The 18,147-nt window shown below is 36.4% G+C and overlaps 1 protein-coding gene and 1 long non-coding RNA gene across 2 annotated transcripts; one reads left to right on the top strand and one right to left on the bottom strand.

The window, feature by feature from the left end:
* The first annotated feature begins 4,208 nt into the window (after window positions 1-4,208).
* On the top strand, window positions 4,209-7,236 carry LOC106157916 (phospholipase A and acyltransferase 3-like). Its single transcript, XM_086998522.1, has 4 exons — window positions 4,209-5,464; window positions 5,766-5,952; window positions 6,363-6,492; window positions 6,933-7,236. The coding sequence occupies exons 1-4, from the start codon at window positions 5,359-5,361 to the stop codon at window positions 7,041-7,043; spliced, it is 534 nt and encodes a 177-aa protein (XP_086854648.1). The 5' UTR covers window positions 4,209-5,358; the 3' UTR covers window positions 7,044-7,236.
* Window positions 7,237-14,511: 7,275 nt separating this feature from the next.
* LOC147759160 (uncharacterized) lies at window positions 14,512-16,746 on the bottom strand. The gene is made up of 2 exons (XR_015331660.1): window positions 15,489-16,746; window positions 14,512-14,998 (listed from the first exon to the last, which is right to left on the bottom strand). It is a non-coding gene; the product is annotated as an uncharacterized LOC147759160 (long non-coding RNA).
* Between the last annotated feature and the right edge of the window lie 1,401 nt (window positions 16,747-18,147).

Below are 18,147 nucleotides of genomic sequence, written 5' to 3'. Positions count from 1 at the left end.
TATTTCCCATCAATACTCAAGAAAAAAATCGTTTTTTAAGATTTTTTTCGAGTTTCGAGATTTTCAGATTTTAAGAAAACGAACTGTGTGCAGTCTGTTGTACATGTCGGCCTTAGTATCCAAGGTGACTCATATGACGCCAAGGGCAGCACTTTCCAGACAGCTTAAATGTGCAATTTATGTTGTTTTATAAATTATGATCATATATTCTGAATCGCCGACGAAATCGAGGTATCATGGGGGAAGACCCACACACACACACACACAAACTCACCCATCTACTATAGTATTTTCTACCAGAAAAATGGCCACCTCACAAATCGGCACTTGTTTTCCGTTTTACAATTTTGCATTGATAAATGTGCTTCTAGAAAATGGAACACAAGGCATTCTTTCGTCTCTTAGATGACTATGGATAGGGGGATCTTCCAAGCTCTTAGCATTAAAAATCAACTTTCATTATACTAATAAAACTTTGCCAGGCTTACTGCGATACCGATATCAATATATATTTAGATGTCGTTAAATGTATAAGGCACTGAATGCATTTCTATTCATTTAAAATTTCAAAGACACTTCACAACTTGTCAAACAACAATATAATGTCTTCTTACAGTCGTACTTTATTAGGAAATGGGGCAATGGGAATATTTATATTAATATAAATATTGCCTATTTAAATATCGGTTTATGCCCTACGCTATTGACCAAAAGGATTTCTATCGGGTGGCTAAAAAAATGGATATCAATTTCAAAGTTCAATAACTTCAACGGTTCACAAGCTACTGAATTACGTATACAATTTTGCAAAGATTTTTCACACATTGTCATAGGTCAGCCCTGAAGATCTGAAGGGTTATAGTGAAACAGTTTTAATATTATCATTAAATAAAAACACATTGTCAGGTGTCAAAACTGCCAGACACGGGCATCTGTCAGAAAACACACAGGCTTGTGTGACGGTGTAACATATCATACATGTAAGTAAAGGCATGGTAAAGGTTAGGGAGCACAGGATTCAAACTACTGCGCATGCGCGAAAAGTACTCTGTTTGAAATAAACAAATGGTGAAATTGACAAAGCCTTCCGGTGTTTACCGTCTGGTTGATTTGATTTAATTTGCTTTCTGGTGTTGTTTTGAGAGGTTATATTAGAAATATTCTGTTGATTGTATTTATTAAAAAGCAAATCCATCGGACTTTCCTTAGATTAACATTTATTTTGTCTTCATTGTAAGGGGAATTCCCTTCTCATTTATAGTGTTATATGTGGTCCCAAGGGGATTTTCCACCCCTCCCCCACTCTTGATTAATAAAATTTTTCATCGGGCAGATTGAAAATTATATTGCAAAATACACTGAAAATCGTAAAAAGGTTAACTGCAGATAATGCTGCGAGCATATTCTAAACAGGGGGCGAACTCGGTCAATGTAAAAGTTTTAACTTCGTCTTACGATTTTGGAGCGCCTGTTCTAATTATTGGAAGCGAGACAATGGGCCCAAACAATACGATACAATTTGTAATCTCGTAAAAATTGCTATTTTTAAATAAAGATCATAGCATGGAGTACATCGAAATGCGACTTGTTTATTATTATGATCTTTAATAATAATTAATATAAAACAAACAATATAATACGTTCTTAGCGTTGGCCTATTAATTAGCTTAATTGTTTTTTTTTTAGTTTTTGGAGATTAAAAACCCAAAAGTTGTCTGGTTTCATATCGAGGCACCACGTATCGTTCGTGTGCTAGGGTTAGTCTCCCATATGAAAAGTAGAGGTTAGGGTTAATCGGAGTATAAAAAAGTATAACCTGCAAGCCGAAAAGATTTGAAACCAAATCTGTACCCCGTGTCCTATATCTCTGTCTGCCCAGCAGTTTTAGATTTTGATGCTTTAGGCAACCTGATTTTCTCTTTATCTACCGGTCTCTCCATCCATCCATCTCTCTATATATTGATCCATCATCCATGCAATTCATTCATTAAGTAACCAAAAACGTCTAGATTAAATTTACACGACATACAATATGAAAATAAGGGTATTGTACAAAAGAAGCCGCAAAAATCTTGGGCGACAACACATTAGTCTCGGTCACAACCGGCCGCACGGGCTCTTTCGACCCGTTTGAGTCCAAATTTTGCGGAGAATCTCATGTGCCACGCAAGGCTTTTATGCGAAATTTCGAGTTCGCACGTATGTAAGCACGTACGGAGGATACTGAACATTTCCAATAGATTCTACAAATAATCTTCGAACAGCGAGGCCGCAAGCGTAACTTGCTCCCTTCGCAAGGAGTTTGCAAGTGAGACTTATGTGGTCCAAGATGCACGTCGCAAGCAATGAAAGAGAAAGTGCCCTTTGCGTGTTGAGTACGGCGCACGCCCTCACATCTATGACAAAGTAAGTCGAAAACAAGGCGGGACTGCGAGAATGAAAGGTGCGCTCACGACGCATGCTCGTGTCTCTTTAATTTCGTTGTCCAACAATTTTCAAAAATTTTGAATTTTGCTCAATTCAGATTCTAATATGCCCCCAAAAGACAAGGGAAAGAAGCTTAAAGAGCAGAAAAGAAGGGTTGGAGGAAGAAGACAGAAAACGAAGCGCTTTAGCACTGCTTTTTTATTACTTAATTATTTTACAAAATCATCGTTGCCTGAAGAAAAGACATAGCTGCGTTATCTTAGATTAAAACTAACTTTGCCTTAAGTAAATAAATAAAAGGGCGTATAATATATATACGGTAACTACAGTAGGAGAACAATATTAATTTTGCAAAAACATTTCTCAAAATCACAAGGCAGAGCTGTAGGCCTACGTACTGTCAAGCTGCACACAAAGTCTGAAATCGACTTCGTCTAACGTTCTTTATTTTCCCCAATATATTTCGAATAAAATGTGTCAATTTTGGGTCCCAAGAGGGTGGTGCATCTTGAAAAAAAAAGCATTATAATAAGGGTTTTGAATCACGAATTGTGTTTACAAAGCCAAGGGAATCTTTGCTTTGGGGGAGTAGTGTTTTTGCGCAGTATTGGTACGCGGGAGTATCAGTGGGGGGAAGTATCGGTGCGGGGATGTAAAGAAGCGGGGGAGTATCGGTGCGGGGGAGTATCGATGCAGGGGAGTATCGGTGCGGGGACGTATAGGCATGTAACCTTATTCTAGTCGGGGACGAACTCGGCCAATATAAAAATTTCAACTTCGTCTTATTATTTTGGAGCGCCTGTTCTAATTTTTGAAAGCGAGGCAATGGAACCAAACAATACGAATCTCATAAAAATGGATATTTTTTAATAGAGGTTATAGCCAAGCGTACATCAAAAGGCGACTCGTTTATTATTGTTATATGTAATAATAACCAATATAAAAGATACGATATAATAGGTTCTTGTCGATGGCCTATTTATTAGCTTTATTGATTTTTTTAAATATTTGGAGATTAAAAACACAAAAGCTGTATGGTTTCAAATCGAGGCACCACGTATTGTTCGTGCTATGCGGAATTGAAAACATGGAAAAGGTCAAGGACGTTTCATATCGCTGACGGTGCGCGCGCGCCATCTGGTGTTAAGTCCGCGAATGACCGTTTGCAGTAACTGATTGTTGGGTTGCTGTAACTGATTGTTGAGTTGCGGTAACTGATTGTTGAGTTGCGGTAACTGACTTTTAAATCGTTTATTGATTGTTAGATTTTGACGAATGATTAAAATGGCCAAAACTAATTTAGTAGAATTAAGTTTAGAGAGTTAAAGTAGGTTTTGACTGATAAATAGTGCCGATAGATTGTTGAATTGACGTCTGCATTTTTTGCGTGAATGGCGTTCCATATTCCAAGTCTCCCCTCAAGTTTAATTTAGTCTCTCTATTGCACCAACTGCTTGGGTAAGATGAAACATTCTGCGATTTTTTTTCTGGGGAACATTCATTTTTGACACTTCAGCATATGAAATGCACCTCTATATTGGGGTTTAAAACGTTTATCATTTATTCTTTTCGTTCCCCGTTTTCGATTTTTTTTCATTTACTATGTCAAATCAATTCTAATAAGTCGGCGCAAAATAAGTCACTGAATAAAAGTAATGAACAATAGCTTTATAATTCAAAGTATGCCTATGATCTGGTTTCGAATTACAGGCAAAAATTACCGATGACGTCAGAGCTTATAATAGTCCGGGAAATTCCAAGATGGCTGACCTACGTTGTAGTGAACGCGAACTAGGCTACCTATCAAATTAGGGTTTACCCAGCAGCTGTGAGATTTCCCGCTGCTTTCATGAATATTGTTATCAAGGGGTATATAACTTCCTGAATTGAAGGACATCGTTAGTAACGGGAAGAAAGTGAGACCGTTCTCCGTAACCTCTAAGCTGATCGACAAAAAATTTGGGGCCGGTTTCACGAAGCAGTAGTTAGTTAGAACAATTAACTACCCACTCACTACTAAACTACCTCGCTAACGAGCAAACTTAGCGATTTTCGAGGAGTGTTTCACGAAGCAGTAGTTAACTTATCGCTAAGTTCAGTCGTAAAGTTCGGGCGTTAGTTCTCTCGTTACTCACCGTAATCTCGAAACCGTCTGCCGGAAGTGGAATTCTTGCGTAAAAGTGTCACGAAAGCACTAACTCTCCAATTTTTGGTGGCTGGAAATGCATAAGAACGTCTGCTTTGAGGTCGTCGTAAAGAATCTGCACCACCTTTTTGCCGCTCTTTTTGTCACAGCTAGGCACAAACTCTCGTAAATTGCATCATCGTGTGTATATTCTAATAGATTCTGCCTTTCATGAAAACGTCGTAGTCTACGTTGCCGTCTGGCGGTACGGATAGCAAGAAAGGTAGCCGCCATATTGGATACAAAGACGACAGACAACGGTAACTAAGCAACCTTTTTATTTCACTCATTACGCATGCGTACGATGAAACTCTAGAGTTAGCGACTGGTCTGACCAGTCGTTAAATATCCAAGGCAACAACGAGACAATAACGAGCGAGAGAACTAGCGACTGCTTCGTGAAACGGCACTATAACTAGCGAGAGGCTAACTACCAATCGCTAACTAACTACTGCTTTGTGAAACCGGCCCCTGACCAGTCGTTAAATATCCAAGGTAACAACGAGACAATTACGAGTGTTGAAGTCGGGTACTCGAACTGCTTATCAAATTATGGTTCTTCCAGCAGCTGTGAGATTTCCCGCTGCTTTCATGATATTGATATCAAAGGGTATATATATCTTTCCGAATCGTAGTACATCGTTAGTAACGAGGAGTACGCGAGACCGTTCTCCGTAGCCTCTAGCTGACTGATAGAAAATTTTGGATCAGAAGCTGTTGCTACAATTACCTAGGATAGTTGAAATATGGCAGTTGTGCGACGCCATAACCAGACAGTGTTAGATTCCCTTGAGCCGGGAGACATGATAGAGTTTCACAGGCCGATGTACTCTCACTGGGCTGTTTATATAGGTGAGTTGGGGGTTGTACTCCTGATAAAATGACACCAGATTTTGTTGCCATTAACTAAAAAGTCATTTAACGCAATGTGCAAATATTGTAGGCCTACATGTAGACTCTGACTGAAGCTAAAATAAACGTTTTAAATGAACTGAAACATAACGTCCACAGTAAATGTAGTGAATCAACTGCAGGAGTTCACACACCACGTAAGAGTCAGAAGGAAAGATTTACAACACCACAAAATAGAACGGTTTAAAGTAAAGATTTTAAATTAACTTAAATGATAGAAAATTTTACTATTTACATTCAGGTGATGAGCAAGTGGTTCACATTACTGGAGAAAATGATGGAATTAAAGATGGCAAAGGTGACCCAGGGAAGTTCTGCAGCCCCTGTGGTGTACAATTAAAGAAGGCTTTTGTTCTAATCTCTCCCTTCTGGGATGTGGCGGGGGAGAGTAAGGCATTCAAAAACAATGGAAAAGACCGCAAACACAGGTAAATGTTTGTGGTAGATAGAATACTAGTAGATATTATTATGTTGATAAAATATTTATTCATTTATTCATTCATTTTTTGTTTAATTTGTGAAGATGTGCAACTAGAAAACTGATGTTTAAAAAAGTAAATGGTGTTAAGATAGGCCCCTACTGCAATGCATTAACACATCCATGCCAATACAGACATGTTAGATGACCACTGGTAAATATAAAAAGGTGATATAATAGAACTATTCATGTTTTTCTTTTCTTTCAAGACAGCTCAATTATTTACTGTTCATAAGTCATAATACTTTTTTGGGAAAAAATAATGTTTTCCTCAATGCTAACTAAAATGTTTGAGATGTAATTATGACCATATTAAAGTGAGCAGATAATTCATCTCACACCCAAATTCTCTTGTTTCAGACCTGCGAGATGTGATGAGATCGTGGAGAGGGCTCTGTCAAAGCTGGGAGATTATGGATACAATGTCCTCTGGAAAAATTGCGAACATTTTGCATCCTGGTGTAGATATGGTGTAGAATGGAGTGAACAGGTATATATATATATATATACCTCTCCGTTCATCTATTGTCAGCTTTTGTTTTCTGTTCTTTATGTGCACTCAGAGAGTCAGAGAGTTCTGGCATGCAGTACATCATTCAATTCTGCTGTCATAACTAATGATGTGATCACAGTCGCATCTAAAAAAATAAAGATATCTCACTGTCACATATCATCTAATGCAATGAACATTTTTGCTGTCACATCTAGAGCAGTTTGTAAATGTTACATTAAGTTTAATTGTAATTGTGAAGTTTGTTTTAAATTTTTGACTGGAAAAATATTCAAACAGATCATTTATTTGTTTGATAAAAAACTACATTATTTATTTATTTTTTTTTCATTTCATGTGTAACATCTTAATTATTTTCATTTAATCCATTCATTTGTTTAATCAATTATTTTGTTTAATTGATTCATTTGATTTTTCAGGCGGATAATTTTTGGCTAGGGGCAGCTGCTTGTTTGACTGGCGCTGCAGCGGTCGCTGGTGCAGGATACGTGTATCACAAACATAAAAACAAGAAGGAGAACAAGTCATGATTCCAGAGAGCCAACACATTACGTCAGTAAACTACTGGTTTATTACACCAGTATAATCAATTAGTTGATGGCGTCAGTGGGGTTTTTTGTTGATTATATCTGATAAAATCCTGGGTCGGTTCTGCCCTTGTATTTTAATTATATCTAAAAAATGATAGTGAGAGGCATAATAATAAATGTTGATAAGAACAGACATGTTGACTTCAGTGTTACCATTCATTTTGTTGTAGCATATATGGCTTAAACGTCCGACCTCAATCGGAAAAAAAAAATACTTTATATAAAACCGAAAAAAAAAAACATCAAAAATAAAAAAAAAGTTTCATCTGTATGTTTACGATTTCAGTGTAGTCTACTCATGTTATTAATTTTCGTCTATATTACTCATTTTCTTTGTAGTTATTTATAATTTTAGACAGAGGCCTACCTATGTTCTTTTATGCAGCCATGCTATCTGTTCTGATAAAAAACTCATTTTCAAAATAGTGATTGTATGCTTAATATTATAATAACACAATATAGGCCCTATTGTTAGGTCAAATTATGCAGTCAAAGCAAGTATATATTGTGAAGTCAGAGTATATGGTTACTGGACATATTGAGGTATTTGCAAAAAGCGTTAATACAAAAAGAAAAAAATGAAATTATTTTGCCTTTCCCAGCTCATCTGGGACTAAGCATACATACGTCAACTTCGTGTCAGGCTTTCACAACGTTGATTAGCCTGGCTTCAGTATATAACTCTTTTGACGGTTGCTATTCACTTCTCGGAACTGTCAAATTAACTTCGGATCACTTTTCGTGCTGGCGTCTATTCTGAAATGTCTTCCCTATAAAGGAATATTGAAGGAAACAGCTCAATGTACACCCTGTAGGACCAAGTCGGTGAAATAGAAAAGCGAAATTTTCTGGCGTTTCCTTTCTTTTTGAAATATGTTTTAACTTGGAGTGTTGCCGTGACCGTACCGTTAAAAACTCAAAAAGCGTTCTTGGTTTGAATAGATTGTATTTCGCTGAATAAACTGATGAAAACTGATGAAAACTAATGAAAACATAAAACTATATGATCCCGGAGACCCGTGTTGCTGAAACTGAAAATGTAAGGGCGGGATCTCAACTATATACCCGAGTGTCACGTGACACGAACACATCTCACTGACTACTCGCACTAATCACTGCTCCACGTGTTGCAGTTACATGGCTCCCCAAAAAATAACTATTTTTTTACATTAATATTACTTAAACATACATTATATTAGTGGCGTTTTAAATCAAATTGAATTGACAAGCACTAATAACCTTACACCATGGAATCCATTTACTAAATCACTAATGATTTTATATACCAGAGATATCTTTACCCTTAACCGTATTTGTAACCGTATATAAATTATAATAAACCGTAAATATAATTAATAAACTGTTTATAAAGTATGAAAAACCGTAAATATAATTAATAATCATATACCATATGATATCATTGATATACAATAACATTTAATGACCTTTGACCGTTAGGATACCATAGAAATAAACATTAATAATGCTTTACAACTTCTACATTATTTAAGCAAACATTTACCCTTTAACTGTGTGCTCCAACATTACCTTATCTTCTAAAGAAGACGCCACAACTGTTAACTGTTCTATTATCTGAAAAGTTCTAATGATGATATGAATATAGATACATGCTTTAACAAAAAACAAACATCAAATATAGATAACCAATTAAGTATGTACAGTGTGTCCTTAAGACATAGCAATTACAATTTAAATTTGTTCATGCATGACATCCATATAAAATGATGATGATGCTTTGTAACAACTGAATTCCTTACTACTATACCATCAAACTCTAATTTATTAATCCAGCAAAATGTTTTTTTTAATTTGCAACGTATGCATTTAGGTTAACAATTGGCTCTTTGACGGGGATTAAACCCTGCAATAAATCATTAATTATTATCAGTGCTTGGAACTAAAAGTACCAACTTCTGAATTGGTCTGTCTAAAAACACAATTGGATCTAACCTTCGACCAGCAGAATCTAATGCATGAGTACTCATTGCTACTTTGACTTTTCTGACATGCTCATCATCACTGGGATAAACATTTTCAACTCTTGCTAATGACCAAAGATTTCTTGGTAAATTCTCATCTTTAATCAAAACAATATCTCCAACACAGAAATTGCGTCTAGGCCTTAACCATTTTTGTCTCACTTGTAAGGTTTGCAAATATTCTTTGCGCCATCTAAACTAAAACTGATTGCATAAATACTGAACCCTTCTCCAGTGTTTTCTACAATACATGTCTGCTTTCTGGAATTCACCAGGAGGCGGGAGAATAACATTTGTTTTGGTGGTTAACAAGTGGTTGGGGGTTAATGGCTCAAGGGAACATGGGTCATTTAGGTTGTCAGAGGTAAGAGTCTCGGAATGGAAACGGCCTTAAGCGGTGCTACCCTGCTTTTACCCATGAGTAAACAGTGTATTTGTCCTCTTTCGTTCACGAGCCGTACATACGAACACTCTCCGTAGCCTCCTGCGCTGGCATCACAGAAATGGTGCATTTCAGCAATCGACACTGAACCAAATTCAGGCGGCTTGTAACAGCGTTTCAAACTGATAGATTCCAATGAGCGAAAACCAAGCCTCCATTGCTCCCACCGTGATCGAAGGTTGTCGGGTATGGGGTCGTCCCAGTCTAAATTCTCAGCACACAGTTCCTGTAGAATGCGCTTGCCGACCATGACAACTGGAGCAACAAATCCAAGTGGGTCAAAGATCGAGCTGATCGTAGACAATACACCACGTCGAGTTAATGGCCTATCCTTGAGTAGTATTCGGAACTGAAGCTGGTCAACTTCTACACACCATTAAACACCAAGGGCTCTCTCAGGTAAGTACTTGTCTGCATTCATGTCAATGACATCACAGTCGTGGGCTCGATCACCAAGTGGAACTGATTGGATGACTGCATTAGAGTTCGATATGACCTTGTGAAGACGAATTCCTCGCTTCTCGCAGAGCTGTCTGGATCGTCGCAGAAGTTCTATGGCATCTGATGCAGTAGCAGTCGACTTCAATCCATCGTCCACATAAAAATTTCTGTGAATAAAGTGTTTCACATCGGAGCCGGAGCTACTCTCAAGCTTTGCTTGTTTTTTTTTTCTTTCTTTCTTTTTTTGTCTTTTTTTTTTTTTTTTGTCTTTTTTGTCTTTTCTTCCATCCGTGCACCTTTCCATTCCTTTATTTATTGTCAGCTCTTTTTTATTTTGTGTCATTGATTAATTCTATTTTTCAGTCAATGTATTAATATATTTTTTGTTCAAGGATCAATGCTGCTGCTTCAGCAATCGGCTTTATGGTTATGATTTAGTGATAGAGGAACAAGCAGGGAAACAAGATAAGATTCTAGAGCAGGGCCGTAGCCTGAGCAAAATGCCAGGGGGGGCAGTAAGCGGACACGAGGGGGCAAAGCCCCCGAGGGGGTGGGGTGGGTGTGGAAAATTTTTAAAAAACTGTATGTATAATACTGCATTCTGGTGCATTTTAACTGTTATTTATTGCTCAATCAGAAGTCAAAAATTGTGGGTTCATTTTGCCATTTTGCCATATTTGCGCCTCAAATCCCAGGGGGGGCAGCTGCCCCCCCTGCCCCCCCGGAGGCTACGGCCCTGTAGAGAGCAAAGATATGTTGATACTTGTGACAGATGAGATCAAATTTAGAAAGAATAGCATATTCAGGGGCGGATCCAGGGTAATCTAAAGGGGTTCCGGAACAACAGGCCTTGGACGCGAAGCCAACCATCACCCCTTTGGCGTGGGGTTCGGGGCCTGCTCAAGGGCCCCGAAAAATTGTTGGTGTTTCGGAGGATAAACGGCGCCCTTTAGTTCGGCTTAGAACTTTTATCCGGCTGGTCAAAATTCTAATTTCAAGAGGGGAATATTGGTGTGATATATTTTTCAGAAACTGAAGGGGGGGTGAGAGCCCCTGACCCCTTCCTCTAAATGCACCACTGATGTTGCTTAAGTTAAACTGTTCACGAATTTAACTGGTATTTAATGACTCTGATGACAAGGTCAGCTAAGAAAGTCCTTGTTGTACCGAACTTGTGACCACTAGGGGAACATTTTTTTGCCTACTTTCACAAATTTGTTGTAAAAGAAAAGGCTGAAATAATATATCATTAATAGATTAATATATCGTATATAATGCATCAAAAATATATCACTTAATAATATCAAAATGCCATATATAACATATCAGTGACATCATTTTATGGTCATAAACACTGATGTATGGAACTGATGTTGACTGTGAAATGTTGTCAAAGCTCGACTTTGAAGGGGAACTACTCTTGACTATAATGCAATTCAGCACCTTTGTAGTAGAGGTAAGAAAGACATTTTTTATAAAAAAAAATACTTGAATTTGATATAATTTTCTGCAAGTGTCAAGTTCTTAGATTACATATTTAAGAAAGATCGAATAAATTACTGAGTCAACACCATACGTCAATATGCGTTATTTTAAGTTGTTTACGTGTATATAATGATACAAGAATAAAGTGGATTAACTGTCGTATAATATCAGCAGATATTGTTTGTGGATATATTTATCCCTGAGGAAGAAGGGGCAATACATAATGTTACATAAAGCTGAAGACAGATACGCGATGCCGCAAGTACACTACATTACGGAATCAATCGAAATAACAGCAAACGAAAGTTATTCCTGCTGGTGGAAATGTACTGGAAAAGTGCGTGTGGAGGGAGTATTCGCTAGGCAAATAAAGATACGACATGCACCTGCTGTATATATATATATATATATATATATATATATATATATATATATATTTCTTAAGTTTAAGGCTGTTGTGATCCTGCTTAACATCTTATTGGATAAAGTAACTTACTTTATTACTGATGTTTCGTCTTATTTATATCTTTGGTTTATTTGCAGAATGATAAATTTCAAGAAAAATGATACAAAACAACGCTTATTTTCTGTTGCCCTAAATAGGGGGCACAGGGGATTGTTTCGCCTTTTAGATGAATATAGATGTAGAAATATTCCAGGGTGTTAGAATTCAAAATCAACTTTTTACAAAGTTCAGTAACTTCACTGGTTCACAAGCTTTTGGATTGAAAAATTTCAAAGAGTTTTGATGCATTAATCATAAGTCAACACTGAAATTTTCAAGTGTGGACAGTTTTGATATTATCATCAAATCAAAAACACATTGGCAGGTGTCAAAACTATCAGACCCCGGTACCTGCTATAAGTCACATAGGCCGGCATGTAATATTCAGAGTTAAAATTTTAATTTTTTCGGTGTTCCAGGAAGGTCATAAAATGTGTCATAAATTTTTATCATTCTTAAAAAAACATTATTTTATCAAAATGTCAATATCGTCCTAGCTGTTAAAGTTACTGACTTTGAATTTAGTGTCGTTTTATAGCCACTCGATACTTTTTGACAAACGTTCTGATCGATCGTGCTCTCTTCAAAAAAATAAACTTGTTTGCCAAAGTTGTTAGAATGTCCTGAGTTAAAGAGTGACGATCTCAACTGCATTTGGATTGAATTTCAGTTACAGTTTAAGCGGTTTTTATATGGCATCTTCTATAGGTCGCCTAGTCAAACATCAACCGAAAGAGACAAGTTTGTGAACTTATGTAAAATGAGTCTCGAAAAAGCATGTCAACTAAATTCAAACGGTATTTTTATTAATGGAGACTTTAATGCTCACTCTCTTAGTTGGTTCAGAAAAGGTAAGGAAGACCTCACGGGTAAGCTTTTGAGCAGTTTGTTTCTAGAAAAAGGCTTCGATCAACTGATCCACGAGCCTACCAGGATACAAGGAAAATCCGCTTCTTGTATCGATTTGACTCTGACAAACAGACCCGACTTAATTAACAGTGCCTTCGTTGACCCGCCCATTGGCCAAACGGATCATAGTACCCTCGTTACTGAACTTTGTATTACTCAACCCAAACACGATCCTGTATATACATGTAGAACAATATGGAAGTACGATCAGGCTAATTTGGTGGCTTTAGACAAAGACATAAGCGAATATGACTGGGAAACTTTATTTTTAAAAAATAATTATGATATGAACGTAAAAACTGAAGCTTTTACTGATTCTTTACTCTCTTTTTACAAACGCCATATACCCCATAAAAGGAGGCTGATCAGGTCAAATGACAAGCCATGGTTTAATGACCAAATCAAGCATGAGTTAAATAAGAAAAAGAAACTATATAAAAAAATGAGGATTAAACCTTCAGAAAGGAATGAAAATAATTACAAAAATCAGGCGATAAAAGTTAAAGAATTAATAATTATAACAAAAGAATCATTCCTTAATTCTAAAATAGAGAGCCTCGACAATAAAGGTGATGATAGTACTGTAAACTAAGATCTAATAAACGGAAAGATTGGACAGCGGCATTTTCCTTTTGACCAGACGTTCGTACGGGTAAACATTGCTCTATTGTTCCCCTTAAGTAGTTTTGATTGCCGGGCTTAATTTTAATCCCCATTGTACCTAACCCGTGTTTAGCGAATAACGTGATTTCTCGTGCATTCTCGAGGACGCCACATCGTCGTCAAGTAGATCCGCCATATTGGATTAGCACTGGCACACGTGGAGTTTTTTTATTAAAAAGTGCTAAAGATGTACAGTTTGTTTACATTTCGTAGTTGTCTCAATACTTTATATTCAGAAGAGGCAATACCCAATAGCGCACTACCTGTAACAACAGCTGCCATTTTATAGAAATTGACTGAACGTGGAGATATAGCCGGAAACGTGACGAGATCATCAACGTAACTGATAGTGATATTCGATGCTGTTTTGGACAATAAGGCCATGCTAACCTACTGGGAGAAACTGAATGGTGAAGCTACACCAAAACAGAAACTTGATCTATTATGCATGTTTGTAAAACTTTGTCACTATCAGCGGTCATTCTTTTAGAGCATAATTAATTGAAATTTACCAGAATACTCGTAGCAAATCAGTGAAACAAAAAGGACTGAAAAAATCCATTAAGAAAAAGCAGTTTTTAATTTCACTTTCACAAACACTTATTTGGGTACCTACTTCATAATAATAGTGAAAGGTAAGACATATCTTTATACTGACAATCAAATAAAAGTAAACTCGTTTTTTCATATTTATAAAGAACACATGCAATATAGTTTCCTTGCGACTTCAAAATCATGCACATATTTTTTAACTCTGCAAAATCAGTTTTGAAACATCAGTCTTTTGAACATCTTCCACAGAATGTATTGGAAGAATAATATGTGTAACAATTTTGTTTGCCATCTCACTAAAAAATGACTAAATAAAAGATGATTGCTAAAAATTATCAATATTTCATCAGATTCGGCATTTAAAACTGATCATTCATTTCTGGCTGTTAAAGTAATTTAATACAAGTCATATTCTGTTCATAAGCATTTTATTATAGATTTAATAAGGCACAGAAATTGAAATGCAAATAAAAATGTTAACACCTTTAGATACCACTGACTGTGACACAATCACAACAGATAGGTAGGATTTATTTAGGAGTAGGCCTACTAGTTTCACATGACAAAGAATTATAACATTTTTCCCCCTATTTTGACTTGTTTCAACATTAATATCTCATTCAATAAAAATTATGCACTTGATGATAATATTTATCTATTGCTAAGAGCACTACTGACCAATTCCAACCTAGACTTGACAGTACACTAAACTTCAGAGTTTACAGAAGGGAGACTATTTATAGTGATATATTTGTTTTTTCATGAAGAACAACATATGGCTAGTTTCAAGGTGGTCCATTTGCTGAAATATCAATGTGCCTGTCAGGTTCTTGAGTAGCACCGAGTTAACTTGACAGAGGTACGTCGTCATCAGAATCACTTCCATTGCAACATATATCTGAAAAAATATTATCACACAGTTAAAAAGATGCTGACGTGTTAATTGCTCATGTTATGTTAAAGTCCACTGTGCGGACAACACTGACCTAGCTCTTTGTGCACTTGTAAAACTATCGAGCAAAAATTAAATATTTAATTTCGGGCAGCTTACCATTTTGCTTATTTAATACATCAGTGTGTCTTTCTGATTGTTTACAATCACTTAGCAAACTTGACAGTGGTGCAACTAAATCATCTGCAACACTTGTATTATTACAATAATCTGAGAAAATAAAATAATATTTTACTGTTAAAAAGGTTGACATGTGCTAGTCTCTTATTATTTGTCATTTGTGCAAGTCCACTGTGGTGAGAGCACCTACATGTAGCCTTTGTATTCTATACTGGAAATAATGTTGCCGGGGACAGAATAATAGTGCCCATGTATATAAAACATTTTACTTTCAACTCCATAAACTTAAGTTCTAGTTATAGACCAGAAAGCTTACCGATTTTTGCTGCCAGATTTTTCTATTTATTTTTTCTCCTGTGAGCCTTTACCCATTTAATGGCATCTGAAAACAAAACAAAAATAATAATTATAAGGATGTGAGACACATTTTACCGCATTGTTTTACTTAGGTATAAATCACGGATAAAAATACCATCGTTTGTTGCTCATTGATAACGATAGTCGCCGCCATCTTGTTTTATTGTCATCTTTACCAATGAATATTTCTAAGAAACTACGTTAATTTTATCTAAGTTTATCCCTAAGGCCTTCCACTACTTGTTTAGATGGACACAGTTTAACTGTCAACGCAAAGTACAGGTCCAATTTCGTGTTTGGCCTTGCATTTTAAGCCCTTCGATAACGATAGTCCCCGCCATCTTGTTTTATCGTCATCTTTACCGATAAATATTTCTAAGAAAACAAGCTAAATCTTAACTAAGTTTATCCCTAGGGCCGTCCACTACTTGTTTAGATGGACACAGTTTAACTGTCAACGCATTGTACAGATCCACTTTCGTGTTTGGCCTTGCATTTTAAGCCCTTCGATAACGATAGTCCCCGCCATCTTGTTTTATCGTCATCTTTACCGATAAATATTTCTAAGAAAACAAGCTAAATCTTAACTAAGTTTATCCCTAGGGCCGTCCACTACTTGTTTAGATGGACATAGTAAGACTATCAACGCATTGTACAGATCCACTTTCGTGTTCGGCTTTGCATTTGAACCCCGGCGATTATGATCTGCACCGCCATCTTGCTTTATTGCCCGAATTATTGTTTAAATTTTCATAGAAAACGAATCTGTTTAAAATTAAATTATCAACCAATAAAACCAACGTGTTATTCAGTCATCAATAATATAAAATTCAACGTATAAAAAATCAAATTACCCGTGTTAGACCTTAGGTAACAAGGCATTCAGACTCGCTTGTTCGTCGCCATATTGCTAATTAGAATGCAACAACGGATTGAAGGCAATTTTTCACGATGACATCTGCTCCAAAATATTGCAAATTTTACACACAAGTGAACCTTGTTAGTTTTCCCTTCTGCACATACATTTTCAGAGAAACTACAAGACTAAAAGCGGTATTTTACCTACCTTGAAATCGTCCACATGCAACAGAGCTCGACCTCCGCACGAACACAACGCGACTGACTACTTCCGCCGTACGAACGTCTTTCCACAGTTAATCGGATTACCCTTTGAAGAATTGCCGAGTGTCGAATCTTTGGTATATTAGATCTTAGTGTAAATCATATTGGACCGTAATGAAAAATATTTTTGGGAAACAGCGATCGTCTTCTATTCCTATTCTCAATAACCCGAGAAATGGATCTGTCGCTTCTACTGATCAAGAAAAGGCTGATGAATTTTTGTCCTATTTCTCATCAATGTACCACTCGGACTCTGTAGCAAATGTTGGCGAAATTCGCTTTCCTGTAAGAACTGATGCTTCCCTATCTCAGATACAATCCACTATTAGTGAAATTAAATCGACAATTGATGATTTAGACCCATCTAAAGCTAACGGCCCTGACCTGATTACCGTCAAGATGATAAAACTTACCAAAAACTCCGTGGTGAAGCCCCTAAATATTCTGTTCAACGCAATTATACATGAATTTATTGTCGTTTAACGAGTCAACGCAAAATGTGTTAGAGAAGCAATTCAGGTGAGGAAATGAGTTCATAGGGCGCGGAGTTTGACATGCGCAGATTGTGCATTGCACAATAGTATAAAAGGAAATGTGAGATGAGCAGATTTCATTCGAGGCTGTTTTCAGCTTGCTGCGTCAGGTCCAAGTAAATCGCAAATATAAAACAAAGAATATTTTAAATGATATAGAAGTTTGGTCAATAAAGTAATACATCAGAGAAGGCACAAAATGGAACAGTTGTAATAAGTTAATTGGAGTATTAAAGGGTATGTGCTTAGAAATAATTATGATTAATGAAGAAAACATAGATCAGTGTAAAATGTACAAAATTGGTAACAAAGAAGAGATAGTAGTTGGGATAAGACATTAGAAAATAATGGTTTCTGAGGTACAGTAAATTCTGGGCATTTACACATTCGGTAATATATCTATAAAAATGAAATAGTTCAAATATGGAACGAAAGAATTTATTGAAATATATAAAAGGTGGTTGAAAAGAAAATAGCAGAAGTAGAGGAAATAAGAGAAGTTTGTAAATGGTTATAGTCGGAGAGTTTGTGAATGACAGTCAGTGCGTGGTGTGTACGCATTCTGTAACGCAGCCAAGCAAACAACAGCTCATAGCAAGGGTTAACGAAATAAATGATTTGTATTGGAAACGGTGGTTGGTGTTTTCGTTGCGAGTTATTAGACAATAAATGATTTATATGCGATTAAGTGAAACGAATAAGTATATAAAGTCTAATACCTTCCCCAACATCTGGAAAATTGCCGAAATTTGCCCAATCTTTAAAAAAGATGATAAAAAATCTATTTTAAACTATAGACCAATTTCTTTACTTAGTATTATATCTAAGATTTTAGAGCGAATAATATATAATAGAGTGATTAACTTTATTCTGAACAACAAACTCCTATACCCTAAACAATCCGGCTTTTTGAAGGGTCATAGCACAGAGCACCAGCTCTTGGCGATTCATAATTTAATTACG

The sequence above is a fragment of the Lingula anatina genome, unplaced genomic scaffold, assembly GCF_051362555.1.
Source record: "Lingula anatina isolate TDL-2025a unplaced genomic scaffold, LinAna3.0 unanchor82, whole genome shotgun sequence".
Taxonomy (NCBI): domain Eukaryota; kingdom Metazoa; phylum Brachiopoda; class Lingulata; order Lingulida; family Lingulidae; genus Lingula; species Lingula anatina.
Note: the sequence above shows the minus strand (reverse complement) of the source record. Positions and strands in the feature narration are given on the sequence as shown.